The 22,643-nt window shown below is 48.7% G+C and overlaps 2 protein-coding genes across 5 annotated transcripts in view; one reads left to right on the forward strand and one right to left on the reverse strand.

Moving 5' to 3' along the window:
* Positions 1 to 3,768, reverse strand: part of TAGAP (T cell activation RhoGTPase activating protein) — a 54,109-nt gene extending 50,341 nt beyond the window's left edge. For all 4 annotated transcript variants that reach the window (XM_054822500.1, XM_054822499.1, XM_054822498.1 and 1 more), the window contains exon 1: positions 3,611 to 3,768. In XM_054822500.1, coding sequence (XP_054678475.1) covers positions 3,611 to 3,688 — 78 coding nt within the window. In that variant the 5' untranslated portion in view covers positions 3,689 to 3,768. The remainder of the gene's footprint in view (positions 1 to 3,610) is intronic.
* Positions 3,769 to 16,158: 12,390 nt separating this feature from the next.
* LOC129205182 (T-cell activation Rho GTPase-activating protein-like) lies at positions 16,159 to 17,207 on the forward strand. Its single transcript, XM_054822370.1, has 2 exons — positions 16,159 to 16,273; positions 16,966 to 17,207. The coding sequence occupies exons 1-2, from the start codon at positions 16,221 to 16,223 to the stop codon at positions 17,168 to 17,170; spliced, it is 258 nt and encodes an 85-aa protein (XP_054678345.1). The 5' UTR covers positions 16,159 to 16,220; the 3' UTR covers positions 17,171 to 17,207.
* Positions 17,208 to 22,643: the final 5,436 nt, after the last annotated feature.

Consider the following 22,643-nt stretch of genomic DNA (forward strand, 5'->3'; position numbering starts at 1 on the left):
CCCATGTCCTTCCTTCTCCTCCTGAAAGAATCCAGCACTGGTGGGAACACAGAAATTTCACAGGCTTGACCTTAAGTGATCGTGTAAACCAAACCCCACGAGACACCAAAAGCAGAAGCAGAGAGGGGAACCCGGGGGCTTTCTGGGAGGTGTGCTGGCAGGTAAAGCTGTCTTTCCTCAGTGAGGTTTTCCCAGGGGACACATCGAAATTCCAGGGGACTTCCCTTTCCCCAGCTACGCGCACGTGCACACGTGGAGGAGGCTGGGGGAGGGGCAGCTGTGACCAGCCCAGCACATCAGACCACCAAAAAGAGGAGGAAAAGGGGTTCCTGGGGGGGATGAGAACTTTAAATGAGCTTTTGCCTGGACCTCTCCCCCAGTTTGTCTCTTGCCCAAGACCAGCAGCAAGGAGAGGGCAAGAGCCATGGGGCGGCCCCACTCCATCTTGAAAGTGGGACCACCTCGAAAGTGGGACCACCTCTCCACCCAGTATGGCCAGGCCTTAACCCTCCAGCAGTCACCACAGCCGGGGCGTCCTCACCCCTAGCTCCCTGCCCAGCTGCGAAGGGAAAGGGTCTGGCTCCCTCCCACGGGGAGGTGAGCAGGGGCAGCCGGCGCGTACAAGCACCGCGGCGCAGAGGGCCTGGCCTGGGCCGGCACAGTGGGAACGGATGAGGTGGGGATGTAATGGGGATGACTGAGGAAGGGACCAAATCTTGTTACCACTGTATAACTGGTGTCATTGAGGAAGGGGAGGAGAAAAGGGAGAAGAGAAGGAGGAAAGGGGATAAGGCAGGTGGGAACGGCTGGGGCGAGTTCCCATGGCCTCAAGGGAGTGGGAAGGGCTCGGAGCAGGGCGCAGGGCAGGAGCACCCAGACACTCTCCGAGGCAGTGCTGTGCTGCTAAACCAAACCAAACCAAACCAAACCAAACCAAACCGTCTGCAGGTGCTGCTGGTGCCGCAGCACAGGCTGTGCCTGCAGTAGCCAGCGCTGCCCACCCCGAGGCAGGGCTCTGCTCCCCGACCGACAGGGTCTGGCTGGGACACTGCTGCCCCAAAACAGTCACACAAGCTGGGAAGGAACTTACAAATATATGCAAGAGAAGGATTTCTGGTCTCTGTTGTATCAGTGTGGGCAGAGAGTGGTTCCTCTGAAATAAGCAGCAGCACTCTCAATTTAAGCTAGCTGTCCCAAGGTCACTGGAGTGGCTCCTGGCTTACATGGAATAAACCAGACTGGAATTTGCCTCAAGCTGGTCTGTATTAAAGCTCTTTCCCAAAGCTGCTTTGTGCTACTAACATCACTGGAGTCAGTGCAGTGACTCTGAACTTCAAACACAGCAATAAACAGATTTTTATCTAAAGAGGTTTAAAAGCCAACAGCCTGGTTATGGGGACTGGTGAGATTGTTTTTATTGACTGTGCAATCAGTGTGATTTAGAGCCCCCCAGGCACCCTGCTGCAGGCTCTCTAAGGGTCAGCTGTGACAAATCTCTCCACAAGCTCTGCTGGGCACTGCTGCTGTCCCCAGCAGTGGTGGCACTGGGAGGTTGTGCCTCATCATCATCATCATCTTCCCACCCTCCTCATCCTGCCTTCCTGGTGTCCTGCTCTCCCGCAGGACCAGTTATTTGTCTGGCATCACAACCCTGCTTTCCAAGGCAATAAATTACTGTGGGATGCAGCTTTGCACTGAACTTCATTAACTGCAAACACTGTCATCCCTTTCCCTGCCGCACCATGCAAGCCAGACATCCGTGACTATCTGCAGGAGATACGCATTTCTCAAGCTCCCAGGAGGACCCACTGGTCTGTGGCAGATGGTGCAGTGGACTGATGGATGCACGGGGCTGGGGAGGTGATTCACCCTCCTTGTCTCTTGGGATCGTGTCCCAGTAGAGCCTAGCACTCCTCTGATGCTCCATTCCCATGCCATTGCAAGGGGTTTATGTACATTGTTATCGGAAAAAGCGGGATTTAAGTTGAGGAGCCTTATTTGGTACTGTCTTGCTCCATTTTCAGAGACCATTGGTACTCTGAAAAAGTACCAGGCCTAAGTAAAATAGTGGGCAGCCAGATCCATAGAACTAGAATTGAAGCCAAGACTGAACATCAAAGTGCAGTAAGACAGATCCGGTCCTGTGCTATGGGCGCGAGTGCCAGGCCTGGGTTATGTCCAAAGAAAAAAGCATTTTTTCAATGTATATTGAAGGGTTACTTTTGAAAAGAGTTAAGTAAGGAAAAAATTTATCTCAGGGCAGTCAGCATCCCAACTTTCTTTGCTAAATAATCACCTACCTTTTTGTTCCTTTCTTACTTTCTCACCAAAATTAGAAAAATAAAGAGACATTAAAAAGAAAGAAATGGGAAGAAGAGAAAGAAAACTACATTTATCTGAAATTTTGATTTTTTACAATGTCTCCGCTGACAAGTTTGAACAAAACATATTATTTTCTTTCTTTTTTTCCTCTTAACTCTTTTTTTCAGTAAGCTCTTTGTTACTGGAAAACAGTCCATTTCTGCTAGCAGCCCTACTTATGAAGAGCAGGAGGAACAATGGAAAGCCAGATCAGTTGGCATGTAAAATACACTTCCAGTCATTATGTTTGGAAGCTCTGAAGCTTCTGCTATGATACACGCATCTCTGTGTAAGCGTTTCATGCAGAGAGCTCCTGCCACTAATCTCATTTTTTGTGGAAGAGTCTATTTGTCAAAGCTGACAATGTCACGAAGATATACTGTGCTTCGGTGCAGAGATTCAGTTCCTGGCAATTTTCTTTTTGTTTCCCAGCCAGCACCTCGCTCCTGTCTGAGGTCAGACTAAATGATGTAACGATCCCTTCTGGCCTACCAGTCGATGCGCTGGCGGCCGGGGCTCCTCTCCCTGCTGACAGGAGCGATCGCTGCAGCTGAGACCCCCTCCAGGGACCGGGCTTTGGTCCTGGGCTCACACCAGACTACCAGGTGCTGCAGGACAGAGTTCACAGCGTGCACTAATGTGAAACATGTCTCTTGCAATGATGTTAAACCTCTCCATAACAAGAACAACAACAGCGACAACAGCAACAAAAAAAAACCCCTCTTTAACTCTTTCCTGCACACAGATATAGCCAAGAAACCCTCCGGTTTTATTTTAACCAATATCCATTTACTCGTGGCTGAGGGTTTGGTTTTGTTTGTTCTCTTTTCCAGGACTCTGCTGCCCTGACGCGGTGTCTGAGCAGTTTGACCACGCAGCGATACCGTCAAGCAATCTCTTCAAATTCTGCCCCGGGCAGGAGGTGGGGGACTGCCCGTTTGCCTGACCTCTGATAATCTGCCCCCGATACCACCCGACTCCCGTGGCCCTCTTTCTTGGCATAACGAGCGCTCTGCGGTCCGGGGGTGGGAGCACGAAGGCGCTGAGCCCCACAGCCCGGGATCAGCCCAGTGCCCTAAGGAAGCGCCTTTCTAGACGTACGCAAGAGCGCTCAGCGGTCTCTTATCCTCAGATAACCCCAGCCGCAGCCAGCAGCACCTTTAACACCCGGGACGGCGGGGTGCTGCCCGGCGCCCCCAGCCCGGCCCTGCCCCGCTCCGCACCTCCCGCCCCGCCCCGCCGCACTCACCGCCTCGGCCGCCGGGACCCCGCCGCCGCCGCCGCAGCTGCCCCGCCGCACCGCCCCGCCTGCCCGCGGCCCCGGCATCGCGCCGGGAGGCGGCCGGAGGAGCTCGGGGGCGCAGCGCTGGTCCGCCTCGGGCGCGGAGCCGGAGCGAGTGAGCGGAGACCCCGCTGCCGGCTCCCCCCGCCTCCCCGTCGAGGGAGGAGTCGCTCCCTCCCCTGGCAGCAAAACCCGAGGGGACCGTCAGGATGCTGAGCTGGGCGCGCCGTCTTCTCGCCGGAAAAGGGAGCAAAAATCGATAGCCGTGGGGAGATATGAAGTGAAAAGTGACTTACAAAGAGAAAACCCCTCATGGCTGCTTATTTATTGGTGGCGTAGCCGAGCCCTCCCTGCCAGGATTATTACCGAGACAGCATGGCAGGTATGAACGTAACAACCTGGGGTGTCAGAAATAACGAGCACTGGTGCTGGAGAACTTGCAGCCCAAATTTGAGTCCATCAGGCACGCAGGAATGAGGGATGGGGCCAAAGGATGTTAGAGATAGCATCATAAAATCACAGAATGGTTTGGGTTGGAAGGGACCTTAAAGACCAGCTAGTTCCAACCCCCCTGCCATGGGCAGGGACACCTTCCACTAGACCAGGTTGCCCAAAGCCCCATCCAACCTGGCCTTGAACACTGCCAGGGAGGGGGCAGCCACAGCTTCTCTGGGGAACCTGTTCCAGTGCCTCACCACTCTCACAGTCAAGAATTTCTTCCTTATATCTAACCTAAATCTACCATCTTATAGTTTAAAGCCATTACCCTTTGTCCTGTCACTACTTGCCCTTGTAAACAGGTCCCCTCCAGCTTTCAACAGGACAGGGGGCTGTGTGCTCACTGGTCTGGAGGTAAAGGCCAGTGGAAGTAAATGCCCTGTTTGGTCCATAAAACACATCTTCAGCAGCTTCCAGGGCGCAGGTTTGGGGAATCACCCTTGTAACTGGGATAAGGATTTCACAGGGCTCTTAAACAACTGGGACTGACTTTCTACTACCCAACACGCTCCATCTTCTTATTGAAATCTAAGCAACCCCAGCACAGGGGAGCTTTATCAGTTCAAAGTGGGCTACTTCTTCCATGGGCTTGCCTATATTTAACCATCCTATTTTACCAGTGACCTGCTCTCACTGAGCTGTGCTGCATGGCAGCTAGAGAGAAAGTTGAAGGATTTGTTTCAAGTAATGATGAATTGCCTCCAGATGGGACACTACCTCCTGCAGTCCAGATTATGGCATTTTTGCTAGGAAGAAGCATAGGAACTGCTCTTTCCCATGAGAAGGACAAGTGTCCTGTCAGATGTGGGCTGGTTAATAAGAGCTCCAGTTTGTCCTTGAGGAGGGGGAGGGATGAATTATCATGCCCCTGACTGTCCACAATGCACGAAAAAAAAATCCAGCAAAATATAGCACCTTTCCAAACCACTCGGATCCCTTGAAAAGACAGGTAGATACAGACTCCCGCAAAAGTTGCAAAATAACCACAACAGCTCTGCCTTTGGTTGCGTACAGCCGTCCGCTGCAAGTCAGCTGCCTAGCTCTGCCAGGATTACCCTCCTTTTCCTGGCTCTGTGTGGTCCAGGGAGTTCTGGGGGCTTTTTGGTTTGTTTGGGCTCTTTTTCCCCTTGTATTTTTTCTGCTTTATTGCTGAGTGGATCTCTTGTATAAAATACTAATAAAACTCCTTTCCAAGGTGCTGGGTTCCCTGCATGACACCCTCTGGCAGCCTGCAAAAATCAACGGGGAGGTTACACAAGGTTTGGTATCATCAGTGCAACTATTGTGAAGGCTGAGTTAAGCCCCCCAGGACATGAACGCAGGCCAGCTTTTGTGGAAGTTGCAATATGTTCCCAGACAACTTGATCAGGACTGATTGATTTCTACATTTACATATTTGTGTATTATTTGATATTAAATCAAGTTTGACAGGTAAAATTAAGGCTTGAGACCTTCAGAGAAGCGAGACAGACCATTGCTTTCTGCCTATTGTTGTTTAGATCAGAAATGTTTTCTAGATCACTGCAAAGGGAAGAAATTTTTTCTATGCTCACACAATGTCTTGGCCAGGACCTATCGTCATGTAAAATATTGGAGAATTTTGGAAGGTGGCAACTGAAAACTACAGTGAAAGGAAGAAAATGAAAATCAGAATTGCAAACGTGGTCATCTTATTTCTCGTAATTCATATTTCTTTTGGTGCATATGCTAAAAAAAAGCCGTGTTTTGCTCTGCACAAAGCCTCATACATGTCAGCAGTGTAAGATTAACTGTGATGCCTAATTAAAACAGGCAGTCACCAATTAAGATAATAAAAAATTGCTATTTGAAATTCATAAGAGACTGAGAAGTTAAAGAGACACTTATCTTATCCAAGAGCTTAGCAGGCTTTCATTTGCAGATACTTAAGGAAAAAAAAAAAAAAAAAAGTGAAAACGCACTCTGGAACATAGCCCAGTAAAATCAGAGAGGAGTCTGCAAGCTCCTGTGACGCTTCATTACTAAAGAGCCTGCTGCCAGCCAGCCCGTTTGCTTTTGCACTCCATCTGCCACGTCTTGTACACACTGCGATGCAGGCTCTGCGACCATCACTTCTGCTGACAGTTGCCCCTCAGGTGTCCCCAGCGGCACTGCTGGCACCACCTGAACGGTGCAGGACCTGCACCCGAATCTGGGTTTCCCTTGGGGCAGGGACAGCATTTCATTGACATTCAGTCAACGTTGCTCGCTCTTACCCCCCAGGAGCTCTGTGCAATACAGTAATAATAATAATAATTATTATTATTACTATTATTATTATTTCAAGGAATTAATAGCAATTCTCCAACCTGAAGTTTATTTCAAATTTATTTTTACCCTCTGAAAAGCTGACTTGGTCTTCTTTGTCTTCTGTTACTAAGCTCAGGGGAGTACGTATGTATGTTCAGGTATATAAATATATGTACAAAGCCTGTGAGTATGTATGTGCACATGACTGTAGTGGGTTAACCTTCGTCAGCTGCCAGATGCCCACCCAGATGTTTTCTCACTCCCTCTCCTCAGCAGGACATGGGGAGAACATAAGATGAAAAAAAACCCTTCATGGGTTGAGATAAAGACAGTTTCATAAGAAAAGCAAAAGCTGTGCAAGCAAGCAAAGCAAAAAGAGGAATTAATTCCCTACTTCCCATCGGCAGGCAGACGTACAGCCACTCCGTGGAAAGCAGGGCCTCAGCACACATAGCAGTTGCACAGGAAGACGAATGCTATAATCACAAATGTCCCCTTACTTCCTCCTTCTTACCCTGAGCTTTTATTGCTGAGCATGACGTCATATGGTATGGAATATTCCTTTGGTCAGCTGGGGTCAGCTGTCCCAGCTGTGTCCCCTCCCACCCTCTTGCCCATTCCCGGTTTTGGGGGTGCAGGGAAGAGAGAGAGAGAGGAGAGAAAGCCTCAACACTGTGCAAGCACTGTTCAGCAGTGGTGTGTTACCAACACTGTTTCAGCCCCAAATGCAAAGCACCGCACCATACAGGCTGCCAAGAGGAAAAGTTAACTTTGTAACTTCATCCCAGCCGGACCCAGCATAATCTCCATCCCTTGTTCCATACCATTTGTGTCATGCTCAGGTCCCATGCTATCTAACGCATCTATGTATGCCTGACCATCGCTTTCTATCTGCTTCTCATTCCTGAAATCCCCTCTTACCAACACTTCCTACTTACACTACGTACCTGAACCTTCTTAACATCCGACAATCAGGTTTAACCACTATACCCTGTTCCTTGACATATAGAGAGGTAGTATTCTCCCATTCCATGGACGTCCCCCCGAAACGTCCATGAGAACAGTCAATGACTCAGGCCCCATCTGTCAAGGACATTGCTCAGGACAGAAGCAGCAGCATGTGGGATTGTTGGACACCAAGATCTGTTTGGGTTGGGTAATTGCTGCACTCACCTGATTCCTGGTGAAGCTCATTCTCCATCAGTTCAGGCAGTTCCTGCTGCATTACTTCCTACCTACAACATACAACTCAATACACAGATTATTTTCCCCCCAAGATTAAATCACCTTGAGATACACACTGGATCTCCCCATCCTTCCACATTACCCATCAAGTGCACCCGAATCCTTGAGGGACAATCCCTTGCATGGGTTTGCCTTTTTCCCAAGGGAGGAGCAACCCCACACTGCCTTTCCCAGCCACTTCCCAATGTGCACTACTCAGGGACCTTATCTCCTCCCACCGTATGCAGGGGCATTGCTCGGGCACGACCAGGACAGTTCCTCTGCTAGGAAATTTTCCTAGATCCTCTGCTGAATTTACATCCCAGTGTTTTCATGCCTCAGCACTCAATGCTCTCAGTAGTCTTTAACAATTCATTGTGTCATTCAATATTTCCAGAGGCTTGTGGGTGACAGGGAATGTGGTACACCCAATCAATGCCATGTTCTTGGCCCAGGAGTCTGTGAGGTTATTTTGAAAATAACTCCTGTTGTCCGACTCAATTCTTTTTGGAGTATCATGTCACCGCAGAGCTTGCTTTTCAAGGCCAAATGCTGTTTCAGGCAGTGGTATGGGTTACAGGGTATATTTCCAGTCATCCAGTAGTGGCTTCCGTGATGGTGCGCATGTTGTAGCATTTGCCTTGGCAGGTAGTCCAATATAGGCAAATCTGGCAAGCCTCACCATATTGATAACCCAACCACCACCCTCTATTCCAGGGATATTTTACTCACACAGCTCGCTTGATTACAACACGTTTCACATTCATGGGTGACCTGTGTGATGGCTTCAATGGTCAGGTCCACCCCTTGATCACAAGCCCGTTTGTATGTTGCAACTGTCCCTAGATGTCCCAATGTTCATGGGCCCACTCAGCTACAAATAGCTCGCTCTTACGTTCCCAGTCCTGGTCCACATGAGCCACTTCAATGCTGGTGGCTTGTCTACCTGCTCATTGTTTTGATGTTCTTCAGCGGCATGGTTGTTGGGTGCGTGAGCATCTACATGATGTACCTTCACGTTTCCTACCTGGGCAGTGATGTCTTGCCACAATGCAGCAACCCAGATAGGTTTACCTCTGTGCTGCCAGTTGGTCTGTTTCTATTGCTGTAAACAGCCCCACAGGATACTTGCCACCACTCATGAGTCAGTATAGAGACAGATTACTGGCCACTTTTTCAGCAGTCTCAAGGGACAACCGGATGGCTTTCACTTCTGCAAACTGACTTGACTCACCTTCTCTTTCAACAGCTTCAACAACTTGTCTTGTGGGACTCCACACAGCAGCTTTCCACTTCAATGGTTTCTTACAACACAACAGGATTTGTTGGTAAACAGAGCACACTACCTTTCACTTTCTGGTAACTCGTATGGTGGTGCTTCTTGGGCAGGAGACACCTCCTTGGGAAATGCTCTAAAATCTCTGCCTTCTGGTCAGTCCATGATCTCTTTCAGGATTCCTGGGTGGCTGGGGTTCCCCATTCAAGCCTGTTGCATGATCAACGCTAGCCATTTACTGCACATAGCATTGGTTGCTTGATGTGTAGAGTGGACACTTCCTTTGAACATCCAATGCAGCACATGTAATCGTGGTGCCCAGAGGCCCTGTGCTTCTGTGTCAGCAATTTCTGAACAGCAGCTCAAATTCCTTCATATGCTGCTAGTATCTCTTTTGCTTTTGGGGTATAGTAGGCTTCAGATCCTTGATACCCCCAGCTCCAAAACCTTAGAGGTCGACCTTGGGTTTCTCCTGGTGTTTTCTGCCAGAGGTTCCAGGTGAGGCCATGCTCCCCGGCTGCAGTGTAGAGCATATTTTACACAGCTGATTCTGTATGGACCAAGGGCTACTACACGAGCTATCTCCTGTTTGATCTGCTCAAGAGCCTACTGTTGCTCAGGGCCCCAATCAAATTAGTTCTTCTTTCAGTTCACTAGATAAAGAGGGCTCACAAGCTGACTGTAACCCAGAATATGCATTGTGCAGAAACCCACAACACCTAGAAAAGCTTGTGTATCTTTTTTGTTAACTGCTAGGAACATAGTTATCTTACTGATCACATCTGTAGGTATGTGACAAAGTCCATCCTGCCATTTTATTCCCAAGAACTGAATCTCTCTCTGTGGGTCCTTTGACTTGCCTTTTTTTTTTTTTTTAAATGGTGAAAGGTACAGCTTTCAGAAGGATCTGGATTATCCTTTTCCCTTTCTCAAACACTTCCTCCACTGTGTTGCCCCACACAATGATGTTGTTGATGTATTGCAGATGTTCGGGGGCTTCACCCTGTTCCAGTGCAGTCTGGATCAGTCCATGACAAACGTACTTCCCTGGTATGGTCAGCTCCAGGTGCATTGGACAACCCTCCACATGAAAGCAAACTGTGGCTGGGTGGTTGAGCCTTGCTAATCACTCCTTGGCTCTCCAGTTGATGGATCAGATCATGGATGGGAACCAGGGAGCCTTGGTTGGTGCAATATTGCCAATGGTGGGCCATCATGGCAGCAATTCGCACCTGCTGTTCTTTGATATGCAACAACCCCACAACGCAGGGATCCTCCAGGAGGCTGGGCAAGGTAGGCAGCTGTTTAACCTTCTCTGAATCCATGGTGACTACATCAAAAGCCTATCACTGCCCTTTTTGGTCCTTGAAGTACCCTCTCCTGAGGTAGTCGATGCCAAAGATACATGGGGCCTCTGGGCTGGTCACAATGGGGTGCTTTTGCCACTTGTAGCCCATTAAGCTCACTCCAATACAGACAGCTGTTGGGATCCCCTTGTCAATCCAGAAATCCAGATGGGTTCCTCCCTGCCATACCCTGATGGCATTAGGGTACGCTGTGCATCGGTGTCTACCAAAGTTTTATACTTCTGTAGATCCAGTGTGCCAGGCCACTGAATCCACACAATGCAGTAAACGTGGTTGTCCCTTTCCTCCTCCTAGCCAAAGGCAAGGACCCTCTATTCCTGGTTGGAGACCCCTGCAGTGTCAGACCAGAACTCTCTTCACCAAAATCAAGGGAAGCACTCTTAGTCATCTTCCATACCTGAGGGATCACTGGTTGCCTTCTACTATCTCAACAGCAGCTGAACTGACAGCTGTCTAGGATGGCCCTTCTTATCAGCTGCTTTTCCTCTCAATTTGTGTACGTGGGCTCCTAAATTAGAGGTGAGGTCACCATCCCACTTCCTCATGTCCTCCCCCTGGTCACACAGGAGGAACCAGAGAGTGCCATGCACCATGCGCCTGGGCTCCCTTCCCCTCTGGCCAGGGAGAGCTGGGTCTGCAGGGCAGCCCTGACAGTTGAGACACTGGCCTGTGGGGACAAGGAGGGAAACAGGTTTTCTTAGAATCATAAAATCATAGAATGGGTTGGATTGGAAGGGACCTTAAAGACCATCTAGTTCTAACCCCCCTGCCCATGGGCAGGGACACTGTCCACTAGACTAGGTTGCCCAAAGCTCTATCCAACCTGGCCTTGAACACTTCCAGGGAGGGGGCTGCCACAATTTTTCTGGGCAACCTGTTCCAGTGTCTCACCACAGTGAAGAATTTCTTCCTAATATCTAATCTAAATCTACCCTCTTTCAGTTTAAAACCATTACCCCTTGTCCTATCACTACATGCCATTGTAAATAGTCCCTCTCCAGCTTTCCTGTAGGCACCCTTCAGGTACTGGAAAGTCTCCCTGTAGCCTTTTCTTCTCCAGCCTGAACAATCCCAACTCTCTCAGCCTGTCTTCACAGGAGAGGTGCTTCAGCCCTCTGATCATCTTCGTGGCCCTCCTCTGGACTCATTCCAACAGCTCCATGTCCTTCTTATGGTGGGGACCCCAGAGCTGGACGCAGTACTCCAGGTGGGGTCTCACAAGAGCGGAGTAGAGGGGCAGAATCACCTCCCTCAACCTGCTGGTCACACCTCTTTGGATGCAGCCCAGGATACAGTTGGCTTTCTGGACTGCGAGTGCACATTGCCAGGTCACGTTAAGCTTCTCGTCCACCAACACGCCCAAGTCCTTCTCAGGGCTGCTGTCAATCCATTCTGTGCCCAGCCTGTAGTTGTGCTTGGGATTGCCCCCATCCATGTGCAGGACCTTGCACTTGGCCTTGTTGAACTTCATGCGGTTCACACACGCCCAGCTCTCCAGCCTGTCAAGGTCCCTCTGGGTGGCATCCCTTCCCTCCAGCATGTCGACCACACCACACAGCTTGGTGTCATCGGCAAACTTGCTGAGGGTGCACTGAATTGCTGTTTTTCTTCAAAATGTCAGAGCTGGTGGGATGCTCTCTCCGTAGTGTAGCTCTTTGGTGTATCAAAGACTGGTCAGTCCACCGTCACCAGGCAGTTGGAATATAATGCTGGTGCATTTCACACAACCCTTCTGCACATGACCATGTACGCTGGACATCATCTGGATCTTTGGAGACCTGGTTGTCATCCAGGTCACTGTAGATGACTTTCCAGCATTGCTAATTCTCTCAGATATTGGATGCCTTCTTCAGTGGGAGCAGCAGCAATCTACTGGCCTGTCTGATAGCTGTAATCTTTCAGCATATCTCGAAGTTTGCCCAAGGTTAGGGACCGGCTAGTTTCTACCTCTGGGGTGATTCCTCTCACTTCTTCCTCTTGCTTCCTTGCTGAAGGACCACCTTCCTGATTAGACCCTTCCTCCTCCTCCTCCTGTACTAATTGATGGTATGGACCTGTTGACCTCTGCATCCGGTGCTTTTTTTTGGCTACTAGGTCAATTACTGTAGTTGGGGTTTGGGTCCCAATCTTATACATGGTGTTCCCAGATATTTTGGGTCCCTATCTTAACCATGCTCCTCTGATGGTGCTGAATGGAGGCTCAAGGGGCAGGAGGAAAGCCCGAGTGCAGTGCTAAGAGCTGCCGGGTTTCACTGGGGTAGGCAAGGCACCCTTCCGCCAAGTAGTGCGCCAATTCAGTGGGATTACACCTGTAGAGGTGTAAGATCCAAGGCTATGGGAGGTGATAACCACCCCAGCCACCTGCCCAAATCCTCCTACACACTCTGCCAACCCAGGGATCAATGGCCTAAAGGCACATTTCCTTGTCACCTCACCGATAAACTATTTCCTCTTCATACCAGACCAAAACCAGCTTCTATGCAAAAAAGATCATGACATTAATCGAGCAGCTTAGCTAAGGATGTGCGAGGACCTCTGGAGCCCATGTAACAAAGGCAGCCACGTCAGACCCGGAGGGAAAGAGGGAGGTGCAATCCCTCACCTCTCCGCAGGACAGCCCTCCCGGCACCAGAGCGGTACCCACGCCAGGACCGAGCGCATGGCCGCTGCTTTTATCAGAATATTCCCAGGCGCAGCTAAACACAGAGATAAGCAGCGCAGCAAAGAGCAGGAGCTGAAAGCAGCCGCTGACAAGCCCTAGGCTCTGTTGCACAGTAAATCAAGCAAGCTCCGTGACCTGCGTGGAAGCCTGCCAATTAACAGCCACCACAGCTATAGTATGCCCAGATCAAAACCGTCGTTATCTCGTGCCCCACGTTGGGCAGCAATAAAAAGGACTGTTGCGTTGATCTTGGCTGGCTGCCAGATGCCCACCCAGACACTTTCTCACTCCCCCTCCTCAGCAGGACAGGGGGAGAAAATAAGATGAAAAAAACCCCTCATGGGTCAAGATAAAGACAGTTTAATATGAAAAACAAAAGCTGTGTGCACAAGCAAAGCAAAAAGAGGAATTCATTCATGACTTTTCATCAGCGGGCAGATGTCCAGCCGCTCCCTGGGAAGGAGGACCTCAGCACGCGTAACGGTGGCTTGGGAAGACAAACACCATAATCCTCCTTTCCCTGAGCTTTTATCAAAAACTATGTGCAGCGTCTCATTTCTGTGCTGTTTGCTGTGTGAAGCTCTGTGGATTGGGTCAGAGGGCTGGGAAGTGTGATCTGCTGAGCCCTTGGCAGGGACCCCACACTGAATGAGTGTCTTACTTCACGTGTGTGTGGGACGGGGCGGGGGGGGGGCGTTCTGTGTGCTCCTGTGAACCCAGGGCATCTTTACTTGGGAAGATATTTAGCACCAGAGAGTACCTGACTCTTGTGTTGGTCCACAGGAAAGCTTTGCTCCTGGGATGCTGATGGCTGGCAGAGGCAGCGTGGGTGAGGCAACCTGCGCCTGGGTTGGTTTGTTCAGTCATACAGTTGCTCTTGAGGGACTCTCCTGGGGTTTATTTCCAAGCCTGGAGTTCACATCATCCCCGGACAGACATTTCTGTTTGTGTCAGCTAACGAGGTAGGGGTATGTCAAGGATCATATCCCGAGCTGCTGCATGCAGATCAGGCACTGCAAATGCTGTGGATCTGCATATGCAAGGATGTTTCACGACTGCTCAGGAACTGTATCTTAAAGGGTTTGTACACTTCAGAAAAGAGGCACATCTGCATCTTTTTCTTGTCCTCAGCCCTGACTGGTAAGAGCTGCTTGCAAAAGAATCCAGACCTGTGGTCTGGAGGGAAATAGGCGTCAGGTGGCGTGGGATGAGGCAATATTTGTCCCTGTAGGCCAAAGAGCACCAGAGGAATTACTGGTGGATCCTGCCTGAGCAGCAAGACAGCAGGAATGCATTCCTTCTGGAAACAATACCACAAGTACATAGCATAATATGTAGCTGAATGTTTGCTGAGCCCTCCTTCCAGGTCTCCATGAGGAGAAAATGTCAGTGCTTTACATAGGCAGCAATTTAGCAGGAACTGGGGTGGGAGCAGTGTCAGGGTCTGTGCTGGGAGCTCTGCTCTTGGGAAAGCAGCCAGAGGTGCTGGAGGAGATGAATCACCAGCTGCACCTCTGGGACTGCAGACTAAATGAGTTTAATGCAGTGTGCAAACAGAACAAGGTTGCTCCCTGCATAGGGTTTGGTAATGAGCCTACAATAATCTGTGTTTTTCGAGGCACAGCATGCATTTTTCAGGTGGCTGTTGAGTGTTTCATTTGTTTTTTATACAGCCTGCTCTACATGCAGTTTGGGTTTATATCTGTGTACTCAATTTCAGACGTGAAGCTGTAGCAAGAAGGGGGTGCCTTGCCATTTCCAGTGAGCTGTAGGACTGGATTTCCATGTGGACAGTGTCCCTGGCCGTATTTTCAAAGCAGCCGGGAGCATGAGCTCTTCTGAAAATTTCCCCAGGTATTTTGGAGCCCCTGTGGGATATAAACTTTTTGGAGGATCTGCTCCAGAGAATAACTTCTGGTTTTCAGCAGTTTGATTCTGCCACTTCCTTTTTCCTCCTGAAAAATGCAGGAAGATTTCCATGATAACCACAAAACACAAAGCAGAAGTCCAGCAACCTGCCTATCTGTGTGCTAAAGCCTCCACTTCACTCTCACGAAGTGTGCTGGAGCTGTGCTGCACCATTTCTCTCACCTCCTGGCTGAGGAACCTCATTGTGGTGGTGCAAAGCTAAAACACAAAAATCTGGCTCCATAGCAAAGAGGTGACAAGGGTTACTTACTGGGACATCTGAAAAGATGGTTGAATATAGGCAGGGAATTAGATTTTTCCTTCAATCTCATTCAAAGGACAGGCTGAAACAGCTCTGCTGAACTTTCTGAAAGGGTTCCGCCCGGGGCTGGTGTGGAAATACTCAGCAGCTGCAGTTAGAAAGTCCTGAAACCCAACATCTTAGTGTGGACTGAGCAGGGGACGTGTGGACATGTCAGGGGCATTGGACTAGATGATCTCTAAAGGTCCCTTCTAACCCAAATCATTCTGTGAGTCTGTGACCTTAGTGTGGACTGTGTTGGGTGACCCTAAGTGTTGGCTCCTCGTGTTATAAACAAGAGTAGATTTTGCAAAAGGTCGATGCCTTCGGGGTTTAGCAGAGGAGGGAAGTCCAGACGGGTGTCACTAGTGCAGGATGTGCAATAGGTGACATCAGCGTCTGCCTACGCGTTTCTGCAGGCAGATTGCTGTGGGCTGTCCTGCCCTCTAGCGCCAGCAGCACCATCTCCCTCTGTCCCCTCCTCTCCTCTCCTCTCCTCTCCTCTCCCTCCTGCACCACATGCAGATGCGTTCCAGGGATGCTGCTGTGGCTTGGAGCAGGGACCAGGAGCTGCAGACCTCTGGGGCCTCACACCAGGGGTGCAAAGCCAAACTGCGGCGGTGGACATCAGGAGAACCCTCTGGGGAGGTGGAAGGCTTCTTACCAAACCCACAGGAGTGAAAGGCTTCTTACCAAACACAAAGCCAAAACCATTTCCATCCAGCTGACACATCAAGCACTGCATTTTTCCTCAATGTTCAAAAAACCACAGTTGACACTTTCTGCAGCAGCCAGGCACCCTGCAGTGCCCAAGCCCCAGCTGTGCAGACCCACGTGCAGGCAGCAGCCATGTACCAGTCCCCGTGGAGTGGGGAGCAGCAGCCCCTCTGGAGGCCCAGACCCACACCCAGCCACCCTCCTTCACTTCTGTGTCTCCTCACCCTGAGTCACCGTGATGGTCCCTCAGTGCTCAGGGATAGTGTCCAAAGCCTCATCTAAATCTCTTGGCCTTGCAGGACTTCCTCCGAAATATTCCCTCCAAACTCCTGTCGGCCGACCTCTTTGAGAAGTGGATGCAAGCTCTGGAGAAGCCAAGCAAGCAGGAAAAAATTGAAGAATTGAAAGAGTAAGTTTTGCAATCAGGAAGCTTTGCAATCAGCCCCAATGTGATGGAGTGGTGGGTAGGGGCCAGTGACATCTCCCAAAATGGAAAGTCTCACTTAGAAGCCTGTCATTTATATCAGCTTCCTATTGCTCTGTGGGGTTTGGTCAGAGGGCCCTAGAGCAGCACTTCCTGCAGGTATCTGAGATTGCCCTCCAAAACGACTCGCATAGGAAGAGGAGAGAGGCTGCAGTGTCTCGGCTAACGTAGTCACTGTGCTGTGGGACAGGCAATGACAGGGAGCCTTCACGTCTGCTGGCGCTGAAGTCGGGCACCTGGAGACCACGGCCGTGTTCTGCTCTTTAGAAAGAGCAGCCGTGGAGGCTGGCTGGGAGTGCTGTGAAAGCTGCACAGCACAAACACGGGCTTTCACGTGCCTTCGGGAAGCCTCCAGTGACATCTCCTGATGCCATCTCATCTACTCAAGGACACGGACTGCTGTAATGCTTGCCTTTCAGTCCACACCTTGTAATTCAAGATCAGCTGCTGCTGGGGATTTCTGAATGATACTTCTGCTAAGCAGTGAAAAACAGCACACACATGCCTCTTTCTGGAGGAAGCGTCATCTGTCTGAGTTTAAATGAGACTTGCTCAAATACAGAAGTAGCAGCTGCTGCACCATGAATTAACGTCACATTTTGTTTGTGTTCATGCAGGGTGGCGGACAACCTGCCTAGACCTAACCTCGTCTTGCTCAAGCACTTGCTGTCTCTGCTCCACCACATCAGCCAAAATGCCGAGACCAACAGGATGGACTCCAGCAACCTGGCCATCTGTGTTGGCCCAAACATGCTGAGCCCAGAGGCGGACAACACGCTCCCACTGGAAGTGCAGAAGGAGATGAATGACAAGGTGTGTTGAACCCGCCAAGCAGCCACCCCCTTCGGGGCAGCTCAGAGCCACCCGTGGGGATCCCACTGCCATTGCAACAGATGAACAAAACAGTGCCCGTGGATATTGGGGTGCCCCTCAGCTCAGGTGCCTGCAATCTGATGGGCAAGGCTGCCCCTCATCTTGCCTCCTCTGAGCAAAAGCAGCAGTTGCCCTGCAGTCCCTTATGTCACAGCTCCTGACTACTTTGCACGCAGAGAGCAAGGGGCACCCGGTGGCATCGCCACCTGTGGGCCCTCTGGACAGTGAGGCTGAAGCTGTGGCTGATGGCATTTGGTTTGTATCGGGGCAGATCAATTAGTCTGCAGCATCTGTGTGCAGGTGATGGTGTTGGTGGGGTTCCTCATAACTGCTCAGAAATATTTGGGGACAGACAAATATTTGTCTGTCTGTGCCTCAGCTGAGGAATCACCGGAGCACATAGACAGCTCCACAGGTATGAGAACGGACTGGGGGTGTCACAGACTGGGGCTGCTGGGCCAAATTCCTTAATTTGATATGGGAATACATCTATGGTAACACAGAGACTTGCAGAGGGTTCAATACGTTATTGCAGTATTTTTCTACAGGAACTCTTTCCAGAAGTTCAAAATTGCAACACTCACAAAACAAAATTAAATCCCAGTGTTAATCATCTGCCTCAAGCACATTCTGTTACAGAGATGCTGATACCCCAAGGATCTTTCTGGCAAGGCTCAAAACAGAGCCTCCAAACCTAACTGATCCAGAGGTCTCTCTTTTGCCACTGCTTCTCAGGAGGAACGGGCTGTGAAAAGAAAGACACGTTTTCACCATAGCTGATATGCTATCGGTGTCCTTTTTTGCACTTGCCTTATCAAAGTTAACTCCTCCAAGAGCTGTTTATTCTTCAAGGTGAGCTGAAACTTAAAGGTCTAGATGCTGGCTTCAGAAGTCTGTGGAGTGAAATGTCCTTTCAGGAACCATTTTCAAGAAGAGCAGCAGACGTTACAAAGAACATGGCATCAGAGCATGCACAGATGCCTGCTGTATGTTTTAAGTTGGGTTTTGAGTTTTGGTTATGGCTTTACAAATGTCATTTTACTGTTCATTTCTTGGATAACGTTTGCCTTACTGAATTGTTAGGTTTAAAAATCACAATGAAGTCCTGCAGCTTTTGCTTTCTGGAGCTGCATTCAGAAGAGCAGCGAGAGAGGTGCACATAGAGAGTCAGAAAGGTGTTTTTCTGGACTGACAATGTTCCCCGTTCTTCACCCAAGAAGAAAGAGGAGGACCTGTGGCCATGCAAGTAGGAAAAAGAGAGGTGCAGGTCCTCAAGTACTATCAAAACATGTCTCCTATATGAAACAAGTTTCTGATGCAAAACTGGGGCAAAACCAGAAGGGACCTTCTCCTCACAGAAGGTATTAAAACAAAACTGTCTCTAATGTATGCTGTGAGGTTACATGCAAAATTAAGGAAGGTACTTCTCCATGTCCTCTGGTTCTGCTGCTTTCAGTTAAGGCTACAATGTTAAGAAATGCTCTCCCCTGTAGAAACAGCATCCAGCCCAAGACGGGGTTGGGAACACAGAAGTAGGGTCCAGGTGAGTGTTCTGCTTCTCCCTGGCAGCCCCCACAGTGGCTGTGGCATGGTGTGTGGTGTCTCACTCCAGCCCACTCATCACTTAGCTCAGGGCTTTATCCAGTCAGGTCTTGAAAACCTCCAAGGACAGAGACTACACAGCTTCTCTGGGTGTCCTAATCCACCACCTGACTGACCTCAAGGTGAGAAAGGGATTCCTTAACCCCAAGCTGAACCTCTCTTGTTTGAACTCCAGCCCATTATTTCTCATCATCCTGCTACGCACTGCTGGGAAGAGCCCAGCTCTGTCATCTTGCTGACCCTCCCACAGGTGCTGGGGGGCTGCTCTCAGGCTCCACCAAAGCTATCTCTGCCCCAGGCTGAAGAAGCCCCAGTCCCTCAGCCTCTCCACAGTATACAAGTGCTCCAGCACCAACCATAGTAGCCCACTGCTGCTCACTCCTGTTGATGACAATTCCTTCTTTTTGTGCAAAACCCAACCCATCGATTACCAGTGGAGCTTTTTGCAACACCTCTGTATTGTTCTGTTCTCCGTATTAAACCCCTCCACCTTCACCGGTGGTCTTTTTAATTTGTCATACTTATTATTCAAATTGTGTATTTCAAATTGGGAGTTGAATTGTTGCCATGTTCATTGATTTGGAAGGGCTATGAGGTTTGGAAAACTTACGAAGGCTATACGTAGCTGACAGTAATAAAGAACAGGTGTCCATCAACTGCTTTTCAGACACACAAAATACTTTGGTGGCTTCCCTGGTTCCAGTGTTTCCCACCACCACCAAATACCATGCCGCGTACAGGCAGTCTCTGGGTTAGTCCCTGTTCCTGGCACGGTGCACGGTCATTGTATGGGTTTTTTTCAGACAGAAATGTACTTGGGGAAATACAATTTTGTAAAATACTTCAATTTGGGTTAGCCATTTAAAGTTGTAGGTAGCCTTTAAAAAGATTTAAACTGAATTTACTGCATATGACCACCAGATGTCACTGATAACACTAAAGCAAAACACATTTACCTGCCGTTAAAGTCTTCCCTCAAAGGCAGGCTTTGCACACCCACCTATTGTCCACAGTTTGCACCATGGCCACGGGTGGTTGACCTTGCAGGCATTCATTCAGCATTTGTCATGCAGAGCTTATTCAGTGCAAAGCCCTTCCTAGCATTGTTCCTGCTTATCATGCATTTGGGGTTGTGCAATATTTTTGCTGGAATCTCCCTAGGTTGGATGCAGATAGGCTTAGGGACCGGGCTTCCCTAAACATACAGCCGTGGGAGTGACCGGGAGACCAGTGTCAGGCTTACTGATCCAACCTGGCGAGGTACCAAAAAACCACACTTTCCATAGCTTCAGGTCAAAATCAAAACCCTGAAAACTGCAATGGTAATAAAATTCTGCCTTCTGACTTATATCAAAATGGTTGTAGCGGCAAACAGGATTAGGCTCATCCTATAGAGACTGTCATGGGGCTTGATGTAGCTGATAGAGCGGGGATGCCAGCAGCCACCCTCACCCCCTTGCCCAGGGCAGGTGGAGGGGACAGACCCGGCCAGGATGGGCCTGGGGCCAGCAGGGCGCTGGGAAGTGACTAACAGGGAAGCTGTCGGCACATTTGCCTCTTCTGCCCCAACAGAGCCTTGCATGGGCATCTCAGCAGGCAAGGGAGCGAAGACTGCTGCTTCCAAAGTTCTTCAGGTTCAGAGTGTTATCTGCTACATGTGCTAACCCAGCAGGCCAGACCCCAGTCTGAGGGTGGGATGTCAGGAATGACCCAAAGAGACAAGTGCCTGCTCCACATCTCACACCCTCAAAAGGGACGTCCAGACTTTTCGCTGGACCACTTGTACGTGGGGCTTCACAGGCAGACCCTGCCTTCCCTCCATCCTGGGCTAGGGCATCCAGTGATAATCAGGGCAGCTATTGCTTACATGGAAAAGCTCCCCTGGACGGTGTCAGGTATTTACCTCCCTCTGTAAGGTAGCTGAAAATCAGAAGTAATGAGATGTAACCACCAACAAATCCACTCAGTGCTTTGATGTAATATGAATATGTTAAAACTGAGTGTCTGTAGTCAGATGGTTTGAGATCAAAATTAGGCTAGTAGACCAGGGACACTGTCTAAAGATAAAATATTTCTCTGCAAACTCTGTTTGTTAAGTCGCAGTAATTCAACATACTGTGCTATATTTTTCATTTATCATTCATTCCTAAAAGTATCCAAATATATGTCATCCACCTGAAATGAAAATAACCCATGCTCACTACACCTGCCTGTTAGTATTTGAGAACAATTGCTCAGTTTCTTTTGATGACACGCAAGAGTGGAGTCAAAGGCTAGCAGTGAAAATTTGGGTTAGGTATTGAAGTCAATGGGACCGAGATTTCACATTAGTTTTGTTTCCACGATGATGGAGACTCCCGTCATGACGTCATATAAATCAGCCTTATTATGGCTAACTTTATCTGGATCAAAATAAATAAAAAGGACATTAAGATGTGGCTTGTGAGAACTGTAAATGTTTTAGTATCATTCGTGGAATATTAAATGTCAGTTTTAGGGATTACTCATTACTGGATGTCTTGTATTTTTACAAGAGATTGAGCATCACTAAGAGGATTGCTGTGGATTTTTATGAAAAGATTCAAGCAACCAAATGCTGACTTGAATATTTGTTTCAGAAATTGTCCAAGGGGAAAGTGGTCAGCTGAAAGACTTTCATTTCTGCCGCTTCTGCTTTGTGCTTTATTAGCTGGAAAATTTAGTTAGAGAGTGTTGAATTACTGTATCAAAATTGTCTGTGACATTATTTTTGTTCTTAAATTGCTATAAGAAAAATTAATGAATTGTATCCATTGCAATAATTCAGGAATATTGGCTTATGAAAGGCCAAGACCATGTTTAAGAGAAATTTGAAAGCTCGTACATCATATCTGACTTTCACATAACACTAAAAGTCCTGTTCAGGAAGTCCCTGTCCTCACTTACCTGAAGTGATGTGAACTACGCACAACTATAGTAAAGAAAGCAGGTTTAGTCATAGCTAGAAAGACATGCTCTTGATTTTATAACAGCAACATTTTTTTTAAAGTAGAATGCAAACAGTTTGATTATTTGTTTTGGTGTAAAATTTTCAAGAGACTATAAGGTCAGCCTAAGGTGTTTCAGCTAATGCTGCTTGGGATTTCACCCTCCGCCTGCTACAATGCAGGTAGGGGGTACTCACAGGAAGTTATGTGACAACTTACATTTAGATATTTTTCCTGCAGCATCATTCATATGACAGAGTGCCATTTGTACTTCATTAGAATTTACAAATACAATCCAAGCCTGTAAATCATATCTATACTTCAAAGTCTGTGCTTAAGAAAACAAATGTGGCATGAAGATAATACTACACTCTGAAAATTATCTTACAGTAAATTTGCGGAATGTATTAAAATAGGGGAACCAATTCTTTTAGGCCTGAAGCATGGTGCAATCTGTGTTCTTTTGTCAACAGCTAATGGCTGTGTTTGGTAAAAAAACTCATAAACCTGTTTCCATCCCCCTAAACATAGTATTTGTTTAATGATAACAGCAGTATGTGCACCAGGAATGCTTATTTGATGAAAAATATTTCTTCACATGGATAAGGTGTACCCGAGTTTAAAAGAAAAACATTATAATGGCCATCCCTGAGCCACCTTTCGCAAGTGACTCTTTGCTGGTGGAAGGACATTACTGTGCTCTGCAGTCAGCCTGACAGTCACATTCCTCTGTGGAAATTATTTAAGTTCACCCTAACTTAAAGATAGCAATAACAACAGAATTTACTCAGGAGCCTGTCTTGTTCCTATGCCAATAAAAATTGCACTGCACTGATCCAGAGAGTGCATCTTGC

Source organism: Grus americana, chromosome 3 (genome assembly GCF_028858705.1).
Source record: "Grus americana isolate bGruAme1 chromosome 3, bGruAme1.mat, whole genome shotgun sequence".
Taxonomy (NCBI): domain Eukaryota; kingdom Metazoa; phylum Chordata; class Aves; order Gruiformes; family Gruidae; genus Grus; species Grus americana.